The sequence below is a fragment of the Hordeum vulgare genome, chromosome 2H, assembly GCF_904849725.1.
Source record: "Hordeum vulgare subsp. vulgare chromosome 2H, MorexV3_pseudomolecules_assembly, whole genome shotgun sequence".
NCBI classification, from domain to species: domain Eukaryota; kingdom Viridiplantae; phylum Streptophyta; class Magnoliopsida; order Poales; family Poaceae; genus Hordeum; species Hordeum vulgare.
This window is the reverse complement of record NC_058519.1, coordinates 650993500-651005499: the sequence shown is the minus strand read 5'-3', so window position 1 is coordinate 651005499 and position 12000 is coordinate 650993500. Positions and strand designations below refer to the sequence as shown.

General features: G+C 45.6%; 1 protein-coding gene across 1 annotated transcript; it reads left to right on the top strand.

Annotated features, from left to right (window-relative positions):
• Window positions 1-7482: 7482 nt before the first annotated feature.
• Window positions 7483-11337, top strand: LOC123428406 (zinc finger CCCH domain-containing protein 32-like). Its single transcript, XM_045112601.1, has 3 exons — window positions 7483-7752; window positions 8804-8914; window positions 9149-11337. The coding sequence occupies exons 1-3, from the start codon at window positions 7636-7638 to the stop codon at window positions 11006-11008; spliced, it is 2088 nt and encodes a 695-aa protein (XP_044968536.1). The 5' UTR covers window positions 7483-7635; the 3' UTR covers window positions 11009-11337.
• Window positions 11338-12000: the final 663 nt, after the last annotated feature.

Here is a 12000-nt window from a genome sequence, read left to right as displayed (position 1 = left end):
TAATATTTCTTTTCTAACGACCTCTTTCATCTTAGGATTTAATCTCCTTTGCTGATCAACAACTGGTTTAAAGTCAGGATCGGTTTTAATCTTGTGCTGACATAGAGTGGGACTAATACCCTTAAGATCATCAAGAGTATATCCAATAGCAGCACGGTGCTTCCTCAGAGTTTTTAGTAACTTCTTCTCTTCGTGCTCTGAGAGGAGAGCACTAACAATAACAGGATATATCTCCTTCTCATCAAGATAGGCATACTTAAGAGTATCAGGCAACTGTTTAAGCTCAAACATAGGATCACCCTTTGGTGGGGGAGGATCCCCAAGCAGTTCAACAGGCAGATTATTCTTGAGAATAGGATATTGTCCGAAGACAATTTTATATATCTCATCTCTCTCCTCCATATGCATATCATTTTCATGCTCAAGCAGATATTGCTCTAAAGGATCCGTAGGAGGTACGGCAATAGAGGCGAGAGCACTAATTTCATCCCTTCCAGACGACTCTTTTTCATGGGGTTGTCTTCCAAACTTGGAGAAGTTAAATTCATGAGACACACCCTCGAAACTAACTGTGACAGTCTGCTTAATGCAATCAATGTGAGCATTGACAGTGTTGAGAAAGGGTCTACCAAATATGATGGGACAAAAGTTATCTTGTGCAGTACCAAGGACGAGGAAATCAGTAGGATACTTCGTCTTACCACACAGGACTTCTACGTCTCTCACAATTCCTAGAGGGCAGATAGTGTCTCTATTAGCTAGCATAATAGTGACATCAATGGGTTCTAACTCAGCAGGTGCAATCTCATCTTTGATTTCATCATATAGAGAACGGGGTATTGCACTAACACTAGCTCCCATATCACATAAACCATGGTAACAGTGATCTCCTATCTTGACAGAAACAACGGGCAGGCCAACTACAGGTCTGTATTTGTCTTTGGCGTGAGGTTTAGCAATTCTAGCGGAGTCCTCACCGAATTTGATAACATGCCCATCTATGTCTTCGGCTAAGAGATCTTTGATAATAGCAACACTAGGTTCAACTCTAATCTCCTTAGGGGGTGCAAGTGGTCTAATGTAACCCCTACGTATCACAGTTGGAGCTTTAGAATAATCCTTTATCCTAGCAGGGTATGGTGGTTTCTCAGTGTAAGCACAAGGAACAACAGGATCACTAAAAGCAATGACTTTCTCCTCAACTAGATTGGTTTTGACTATATTGCTTTCTACAGGAGGATGATACTTAAACCACTTCTCTTTGGGAAGATCAACATGAGCAGCAAAAGATTCACATAGAGAAGCTACTATCTCAGAGTCAAGTCCATACTTAGCGCTAAAATCTCTAGAAGTGTTTGTCTCAACAAAAGATTTAACGCAATCAAACTGGAAATTCATACCTGACTCCTTACCTTCCTCCAGCTCCCAATCTTCAGAGTTACGTTTGATTCTCTCCAATAAATTCCACTTGTGCTCAATATCCTTCTTCATAAAAGAACCGGTACAAGCAGTGTCAAGCATGGTACGATCTTCATGAGAAAGCCGAGCATAAAAGTTTTGAGTGATGATTTCTCTCGAGAGCTCATGATTGGGGCATGGATATAGCATTGATTTAAGCCTCCCCCAAGCTTGAGTTATGCTTTCCCTGTCACGAGGCCAAAAGTTATAAATAAAGTTTCGACCACGATGTACTAAATGCATAGGATAAAAGTTTTGATGAAATTCCAATTTCAACCGATTGTAGTCCCATGATCCAGTATCATCACATAGCCTATACCATGTCAACGCCTTATCCTTCAAAGATAAAGGAAAGACTTTCTTCTTTACCTCATCCTCGGGCAAACCTTCAAGCTTAAATAAACCACAAACTTCATCTACATAGATTAGATGCAAGTCTCGATGTGAAGATCCATCTCGTGTAAAAGGATTAGCCAACAGTTTCTCAAGCATACCCGAAGGAATTTCATAAAAGATATTTTCAGTAGGTACCTCAGGTCGAGGAACAACTCCTCATGCTTCCGTTCGTGGTGAAGATACCCTGAACAAACTCCTCAAAGGAACAGTTTCCATAGTGACAAGTGACAATAAATTTCAGCACAGTATATAAATGTTTCCTTACCAAAGGCGCTTCACTCCCCGGCAACGGCGCCAGAAAAGAGTCTTGATGACCCCCAAGTATAGGGGATCAATCGTAGTCCTTTCTATAAGTAAGAGTGTTGAACCCAACGAGGAGCAGAAGGCTCTGATAAACGGTTTTCAGCAAGGTAATAACTGCAAGCACTGAAAGTAGCGGTAACAAGTGATGGTGTAGTGAGGTGAAACATAGCAAGCGAAAAGTAACAAGTAACAAGTAGTAGCAACGGTGCAGCAAGTGGCCCAATCCCTTTTGTAGCAAGGTACAAGCCTGAACAAAGTCTTATAGGAGGAAAAACACTCCCGAGGACACACGGGAATTTCTGTCATGCTAGTTTCATCATGTTCATATGATTCGCGTTCGTTACTTTGATAGTTTGATATGTGGGTGGACCGGCGCTTGGGTACTGCCCTTACTTGGACAAGCATCCCACTTATGATTAACCCCTCTCGCAAGCATCCGCAACTACGAAAGAAGAATTAAGACAACGTCTAACCATAGCATTAAACTAGTGGATCCAAATCAGCCCCTTACGAAGCAACGCATAGACTGGGTTTAAGCTTCTGTCACTCCAGCAACCCATCATCTAATTACTACTCCCCAATGCCTTCCTCTAGGCCCAAATATGGTGAAGTGTTATGTAGTCGACGTTCACATAACACCACTAGAGGAAAAGACAACATACATCATATCAAAATACCGAACGAATATCAAATTCACATGACTATTATCAGCATGACTTATCCCATGTCCTCGGGAACAAAAGTAACTACTCAAAAAGCATAATCATAATCATGATCAAAGGTGTAATGAATAGCATCAAGGATCTGAACATAAACTCTTCCACCAAGTAATCCAACTAGCATCAACTACAAAGAGTAATCAACACTACTAGTAACCTTACAAGTACCAATCGGAGTCGCGAGATGAAGATTGGTTACAAGAGATGAACTAGGGATTGGAGAGGAGATGGTGCTGATGAAGATGTTGATGAATATGCCTCCCCTCCAACGAGAGGAGTGTTGGTGATGACGATGGCGACGATTTCCCCCTCCGGGAGGGAAGTTTCCCCGGCAGGATCATCCTGCCGGAGCTCTAGATTGGATCTGCTCAAGTTCCGCCTCGTGGCGGCGGCGAAACCACGAAAAAGCTCTCGATTGATTTTTTCTGGAACGAAACCCTTCATATAGCAAAAGAGGGGGGCCAGTGAGCCGTCAGGGGGCCCACAAGCTTGCCCTCCGCCACCAGGGGGAGGTGGCGGTGGCAGGGCTTGTGGCACCCTGGTAGCCCCCTCTGGTACTTCTTTCACCCAGTATTTTTTATATAATCCCAAAAAATCCCACGTAACTTTTGAGGGCATTTGGAGATGTGCAGAATAGTGGACTAAGATTTGCTCCTTTTTCCAGTCCAGAATTCCAGCTGCCTGAATTCTCCCTCTTCAAATAAACCTTGCAAAATAAGAGAGAAAAGGCATAAATATGGTACCACAAAGTAATATAACAGCCCATAAAGCAATAAATATCAACATGAAAGCATGATGCAAAATGGACGTATCAGGATCATTCATATCAATTGGATTTAATTAGTCTACATCATGTCATTATCCTCCAAGCATTACTATGTTTTTACTTAATACTCTAAATGCATACTGAATTGTTGGGGAATGTGGTAATTTCGAAAAATTTCCTACGCTTCACAAGGATCTATCTAGGAGAAACCAACAACGAGCAATGGGGTAGAGCATCTTCATACCTTTGAAGATCGCTAAGCGGAAGCGTTACTAGAACGCAGTTGATGGAGTCGTACTCGTAGCGATTCAGATCGTGATGGATTCCGATCCAAGCGTCGAACAACGACGCCTCCGTGTTCAACACACGTGCACCCCGGTGACGTCTCCTACGCCTTGATCTAGCAAGGAGAGAGGAGAGGTTGAGGGAGAGCTCCGGCAGCACGACGGCATGGTGACGGTGGAGCTGTGTGGTACTCCGACACGGCTTTGCCAAGCGCTACAGAGGACGAGGAGTACGAGGAGTAGGGCTCCGCCTTGGTGGTGGAAGAACTTGTGTCTAGCAGCTCCAAACCCTTGGGTTTATATAGGAGGAGAGGGAGGAGAGGGTGCACCACCCCTAGGGTTTCCACCCTAGGTGGTGCGACAGCCCTAGATGGGAGAGGGCTAGTGGCCAAGTGGAGGAGGAGGCGGCGTCCTAGGGTGGCTTGCCACCCACGGCAAGCCCACCACACCTAGGGTTAGCCCACCCTTCCCTCTTGTGCGCCTTAGGCGGAAGTGGGAGGCGCACCAGCCCATCTAGGGGCTGGTTCCCTTCCACTCTTGGCCCACGTAGCCCTTCGGGGCTGGTGGCCCTTCCCGGTGGACCCCCGGAACCCTTCCGGTGGTCCCGGTACAATACCGACGATCTCCGAAACTCTTCCGACGATCAAAACTCCACTTCCTATATATGAATCTTTACCTCTGAACCATTTCGGAACTCCTCGTGACGTCCTGGATCTCATCCGGGACTCCGAACAACCTTCGGTAACCACGTATACTATTCCCATAATAACCCTAGCGTCATCGAACCTTAAGTGTGTAGACCCTACGGGTTCGGGAACCATGCATACATGACCGAGACACCTCTCCGGTCAATAACCAACAACGGGATCTAGATACCCATGTTGGCTCCCACATGTTCCACGATGATCTCATCGGATGAACCACGATGTCGGGGATTCAATCAATCCAGTATGCAGTTCCCTTTGTCTACTGGTATGACACTTGCCCGTGATTTGATCGTGGTATCCCTATACCTTGTTCAATCTCGTTACCGACAAGTCTCTTTACTCGTACCGTAACACATCATCCCGTGGCTAACTCCGTAGTCACATTGAGCTCAGTATGATGATGCATTACCGAGTGGTCCCAGAGATACCTCTCCGTCACACAGAGTGATAAATCACAGTCTCGATTCGTACCAACCCAACAGACACTTTCGGAGACACCTGTAGTGCACCTTTATAATCACCCAGTTACGTTGTGACGTTTGATACACCCAAAGCACTCCTACGGTATCCGGGAGTTGCACAATCTCATGGTCTAAGGAAATGATATTCGACATTAGAAAAGCTTTAGCAGACGAACAACACGATATATTGCTATGCTTAGGATTGGGTCTTGTCCATCACATCATTCTCCTAATGACGTGATCCCGTTATCAATGACATCCAATGTCCATGATCAGGAGACCATGATCATCTATTGACCAACGAGCTAGCCAACTAGAGGCTCACTAGGGACACATTGTGATCTATATATTCACACATGTATTATGGTTTTTGGTTAATACAATTATAGCATGAATAATACACAATTATCATGAACTAGGAAATATAATAATAACCACTTTATTATTGCCTCTAGGGCATATTTCCAACATGAATAGCGGTCGATGGGTGAAGTAATAATAGTAGATGTAGGCAGGAGTCAGTCTAATTGCTTACGGACGTGATGCATATATGTATGATCATTGCCATAAATAAATATTACATAACTATGCGCTTTCTATCATTGGCCCAACAATAATTTGTGTACCCACCGTATACTTTCTACAAGAGAGAAGCCTCTAGCAGAGACTATGGACCCGAGGTCTCGTCACAAATATATTTAGAAAAACTCTAAATACCTCTCTGCCTTTTATTATTTGCATTTACTTTTTATATTTAATATATTTATATTATCTATCTATCACTACTTATCGCTTACAAGTAATGAGTTCAAGGGGATTGACGACCCTCTTATCCGCGTTGGGTGCAAGTGTGTGCTCTTTTATGTGTAGGCGCAGAAGACGAGAAGTTGCGTGGTCCTCCGGTTGGTTCGGTAACACGGGTTCTCACTGAGGGAAATACTTACCTCTACTGTGCTGCATCATCCCCTCCTCTTCGAAGAAATCCCAACGCAGTTTACAAGTATCAAACTCCGTGGTGTATATAGGCACCGGGGGTATCTAGGGTTACATGAACGTCAGTTACCATCTATGGATTACATGTGGAACGAATCTTCCTTTTCGTGGAGTGCGCGCCAAGTCTTTGGCAGAATCCAGAGTGTTCATGCTTCATCACAAGGCCTCCAAAGTCGTTAGCCTTGATGGGCCCTCAGTCCGGACCATGGACTAAACCACCTCGTTTGAGACCCCTTAGTCCAGGACTCCCTCACGAGGTACCTAGGTTACATGCTAGGTCGGTTGCCGATATACCGAATACAAAGCTATGTTTGGAGTGTACGCCAAGTCTTAGATAACTTATGTTTTATGCACATGCAAATCTTGATACTTCGGTCGTCCTTCAGGCAGTGGCTCGGCAGGCCCTAGTTCGGTCTATGTGGACTAACCACCTTGGGCCACTACCCCTAATCTGGGACACCCTCGGTACTATCTTGTGAAAATGGACACCTAAAATCAGGAGACACTAGTCTAAATACCCGTCAATGCATAGTTGCAGGACCAACAACTATGCATCGAGTAGACAAACTACTACTAATGTAACCGTTACATGACACTATGGTACGAGACGTCCAAGTTCAACATACTCAAGGGGGGTCGGAGGGAGCAAATACTTTGCCCCTAGTTTAGAAACACATAATACCACCCACCCACCTAAATGAAGATTTGAAGATGATGTACATCGAGAACGTACACTCCCATCTAACTGTTTGTAAAGATGAAAATAATGTGCACTTTCACCTACCTGCCCGTGAAGACGAAGATACTATACAGTCAATGTTGCGATATTGGAAAAACTAACTTCCCGTCTGCCACTACCCACGTAGTGAAAAAATCATAAGTGGATATATCAACCCGAAATCCTACACACTCCGTCCATCAAAATTCTATAGATTGTAGTTTCCCGATTTACAAATCAAAATTGATAATCAAACTGCAAAATATGGTATCGGGTTTATTGGCCTGGCAGAACCAACACGTATAGGCGGGCAGTAAATAATCGCAACATGTGTAACTTTTACGCCTCTCTATTTTCAAGTCAAACCTTGTTAACTTTTACTAAATCTTATACATAGATATACACTACTCCTCTCTAGATGGCATACAAGAATCACAAAAATCGGAGAGAAGAGGAAAGAAAGGCAATGCAAAATTGGAGAGAAGAGAAGAGGAAAGAAAGAAAGAAAGAAGGGAAAAGGAAAGGCTAGGACGGTGTCCGTTCTCCGTTGTCCATCCCCTACCCCCCTCCCTTTATATTTGTTTCGAGTTTGTACCCCGCACCAGCAGACCGCCTCCAACCCAACGCAGTCCACACGCGACGCGCAGCCAGCCAAGGCCGCCCGCCCGCCCATCGCTTCTTCCCCCTCCAACCCTAACCTACGCGGCCGTAGATCCCATCCAATCATCGCGCCGCCGCCGCTGCCGTCCAGCCCTAGCCTCCCCCCGGGCCGCGATCGGCGTCCTCCCGCCGCCGGAGGAGGAGGGGGAGGCTCGCCCGCCACGGGGGCCATGGAGGCCGACGGCGCCGCCGCGGCGGAGGCCAAGCCCCTCACGCCCGAGGAGGAGGCGCTCCGGCGCAACACCGACTGCGTCTACTTCCTCGCCTCGCCCCTCACCTGCAAGAAGGTATGTTGCCGCCCGCCCGCCGATTGCTCTCCTCTTGTCCCCCCCCCCCCCCCCCCCCTCCCTCCCGCCCCGCCCGCCCGTCCAAGCTAGGCCGCTTCCTGGGGTGGCGGTGATTCGCACGATTGGAGCTCGTAATTTCGTTCGGGAATCTGAGTCGCCGGTAGGGCGTCCATCTGGGAAAGTAGCGGAGAAAAGAGAGATTTCGCGACGCAGGATCGCCCCAGAATCCACCATGTTCTTTGTCGATTTGCAGGGCGTGAATAGTCATCTTTCCTGGTTTCCGATGCTAGGGCTTGGCCAAGTTGTGTTCCTGTTGCTCGACGGAGATTGGGACGGTAGCCTTATACCTAATCGAAGGCGAAAACAACCCATTTGAATATCATTAGGCTGAATCACCTAACAATTGACTATGGCCTTGGTTATACCCCTCTTTTAGACGTGGGGAGAAGGTGGCAAGATGAATCACAACGTCTGTTTGCCCAAGATGTTGGTTTTCCCTTGTTCTTGTGGAGGATTTCTTGATAGGGATTTGTTATTACCCGCTGGGTTATGCTTCCCCTGTCTGAAAATTTCGTTTGCTCCTGAACATCTCTTTTGAAAAGAATATGTTATCCAATAACAGATGTCCAGATTATATCATTAGTAATTCTGATAAACTTTATTTTTGTATATCTACCTAAAAGGGTGAATACTTGCTCTGAGTCAACCTGTAGCAACTATGTACATTTATTTACGGTCTTTCACATATGTCTCCTTTATCTTTACTTTGGAACACCCTATGTCCACAACCCCACATAGGTCCATGGATTGCTTAAGATTGAGATCGTTTCAAAGTTTGTTTTTGATTCCCACTTTGCTATTAGATTTTACCTGTTAATTTTCTGTGCTTCAGTTTCTATAGTTTATATATTATTAAGTCCATCCCTTTGTAGAACATTATTCAGACCATGCTACAGTATGCATTCCGACCGTGATTTCTTACCGCCAGAAGTTTGGTTATTAGTTACCAGTGAGAATCTTTTCACTGACCTTGCTTTATTCTTTCTTTCAGGGGAACCAATGTGATTTTCGTCACAGTGAGGGTGCCCGGATGAACCCTAGAGACTGTTACTACTGGTTAAATGGCAATTGCTTGAATCCAAAATGTTCATTTCGCCATCCGGTAATACTCCTTTTCCTTTATTTTCCATGCTTATATTCACCATAAGACCTCTTGCAATTCTGCGAGCAACTGGCATCGATAATTATCATATTTATTCTGTTCACAGTAGCTAACAAGGCATGATCATAGAAACCCCTGTGGTGCTCCTAGTCATGGTCTTGCAATTCGTTTTGACATTTTATCAGTTGAAATTGTTACCTGAAGTCTAATTCTGTTTCCTCTACTTTTGACCAGCCAATTGATGGTATGTTTGGTGCTCCAACTCCTGGAATACCTGCCCTGTCTTCACACTATGCTGCTTATAACTCGGGCAAGCAGATGGTCCCGTGCTATTACTTTCAGAAAGGGAACTGCATCAAAGGCGATAAATGCCCTTTTTCCCATGGACCGCAGACTGCTGGCAATAATCCACCAGAACAGGTGGCGAAGGTTTCTTCCTTTCCTTTGGAGCAGCCTCAGACCCAAAAGAATGAATTTTTGGGTGTCAAGGAGTTTGCTCAGACAAATCACCTAGTTCAGCAAGGTGGCCCAATAATTGACGACAGGTCCAAAATGTCAGTTAATAGGGCTGCAGCGAATTTTGCCAGGACAGCTGCAGCTGCAATGCCAGCTGAACTAGCTTCCAGTGCAGTGAAATCTTTGCCCAAGTCAGGGAGGGTACAAAACAGCATGCCAGCAGCAAATAAAAGTGTCGGAACCTCTTCAGGCGAGGATCATCGTGAGTGCTATCAGAACAATCTTCCCGTGGAAACTGATCCTATGCAAGATTGGAATCAACCTTACCAAACACCTCCTCAGGATGACCTGCCCGAGGACAGTAGAGATGCTGATGACTTATTGGGGGAGTCTTCACCTGGTTTTGATGTTCTTGTGGCCAACGATACAGATGCCGGTGCTTATTTGCACGATGCTGATGATTTTGGAAGGGATATTTATCCAGTAGAAGATTATGAATATGCTCCGGCTGATTTTGAAATCCAGCCTCATCATGAAAGAGAGCTATTCAACGGAATGGGTGAGCAAGGACCGATCGTACAAATGTATGATGGCTATGACAGGAAACGCCGTAGAACATCTTCTGAGAGGAACTTGGACAGACCTTCCTATTCAGAAAGGAGGTCTCGGCAGAGAGAGACTGGTCCTGTTGAGATAGATGGATCAGATTTACGTCATCGGCTCCGCAGGAGAAAAATAAATGGGTCTCCGGGCATCAGCCCGGAACGCATTGGAGAGTCGCGTCGAAGGGATGACCGCCACAGGGAAAGGGCATATGATGGTCACCGTACACACAGAGAACGCCATCAGGGCCCTCGAGGGAGCACTCTAAGCTCCCGTCTGCAAGGCAGAATAAAGCTTCCTGGAAGATCACCTGATAGAGTAGATGCTCGCTCCGAGAGAGAGCGAGATAGAAGACAACTCCGGGACAGGCTGTCTCCAGTTATGCATATGGATATTCAGGGCGGCAGGCATCGGGAGGCAGGGCATCATCAAGAGAGGGTCCGTCAGAGATCAAGTGAACGTGCTTCAAGTGCCAGGATGGCTGATGGCAAGCATTCGAGACGGAATGTAACAGATTCACTCAACTTCGCCGGCCGGAAAGACTTTGGTCCAGAGTCTAGGAAGGCGAATGGAAGTGTTCAATCTGAAGCATCTCTTGATTTTGAAGGCCCAACACCTCTTAGCGTCATCTTACAGAGGAAACGACAGGCTGCGTCTGGCAACGGCAATGGCTCATCTGCCCAGAGTGTGAAAGAAGATAATTCTGCTGCGGTCTCACACAGGCAGGCTGAATCTCCGGTTGAAGCTGAAAAGCAGGGCTACGACAACACTGTCAGTTCTGAAGAATACAAGAGTAGATCAGGTGATGAAGAATATAAAGAGGAAGGCCTGGTCCCTGCATCTTCGTCACACGGTGACAAAGCTGAGGCTGAAGATATGATTGAAGTGGAAAATCAAGAGGCTGATAACTATGAGCAGAGGCAGGGGGAGTCTGAGTATGAGGGGACCGAAGATGAGAATGCATATCAAGACGACGAGGAAGAGTTTGAGGACGACGATGATTTTGCCCGGAAAGTCGGGGTCGTCTTCTCTTGAGCTCTTGTTTTCTTGGTGCTGCTTCAGGCCAGGCTGAAATGCTTGATCCCCCCTCTGGTGATTGATCCTCTTGGATAAATTCTTGTGGCGCTCCATGTTCCTGTTTCAAGTTGATAGCGCCAAGAAGGCCTGGTCTTTGCCAAGGCTGATGAGCCATAACTGATATTCTAAGTATAGGTCAGGCATTAAGCGAGGTAGATGATGATTCCATCATAGACGAGAAAGTAATCTTTACGTGTAAAAACAGCAGAAGCACTTTGTTGAGCATATCCTGGAACTCTGTATTGTATTAGTTTCATTACTAACATGAAGATGATACTCCATTGATATTTTTTGTGCCCGAGATGGATAATATAACACCCCTGCCCTCCTCTCCCTCTTGGAGGGCATCTTTTATTTTCTTTATAGAAGAATTATTTTTGATTCTTTAGCTCCATTTGCCTGGATGCATGTGTGGATATAGTACTTGATTGTGAAATCATTTTGTTTCATCACCAGTTGATTTCTGACGGTGTGGGAGTGCCTGCTGATCATGTTTCTGTGATGAGCACATCTATCTCTGAATTCTGAAGAAGTACCTGCCCTCTATTCTTGCAGCTTATAACTGGATCTGGATCTGGGCGGGGATGAGTGGTGATGTTGGTTGTATATAGTTTATCCATCTATATGACTATCTGTCTGCAGTTAGCAGTCAACTGAGTACGATTCCTGATCCTGGGCGATGCCAAATGATCCTGCTTCTGACCATAATTCCGAGACAACCTGGAGTGTTATATGTAGGTGATGGTGCAAGAGTTTCGGCTATTTTTGCACTGATGATGATGATGGACAAGCCAGCAACTCGGAAGATATCACAGTACACAAATAATGATGATATGATATAATCCGACCTCGCTAGCCACGAGATGGTTAGTGTATTACTCCGTAGATCAAATCTCAGGAGCTCACGTGCTGCAGCCCTGGCAGATCTTGCTGACCATGTGCTCACACGT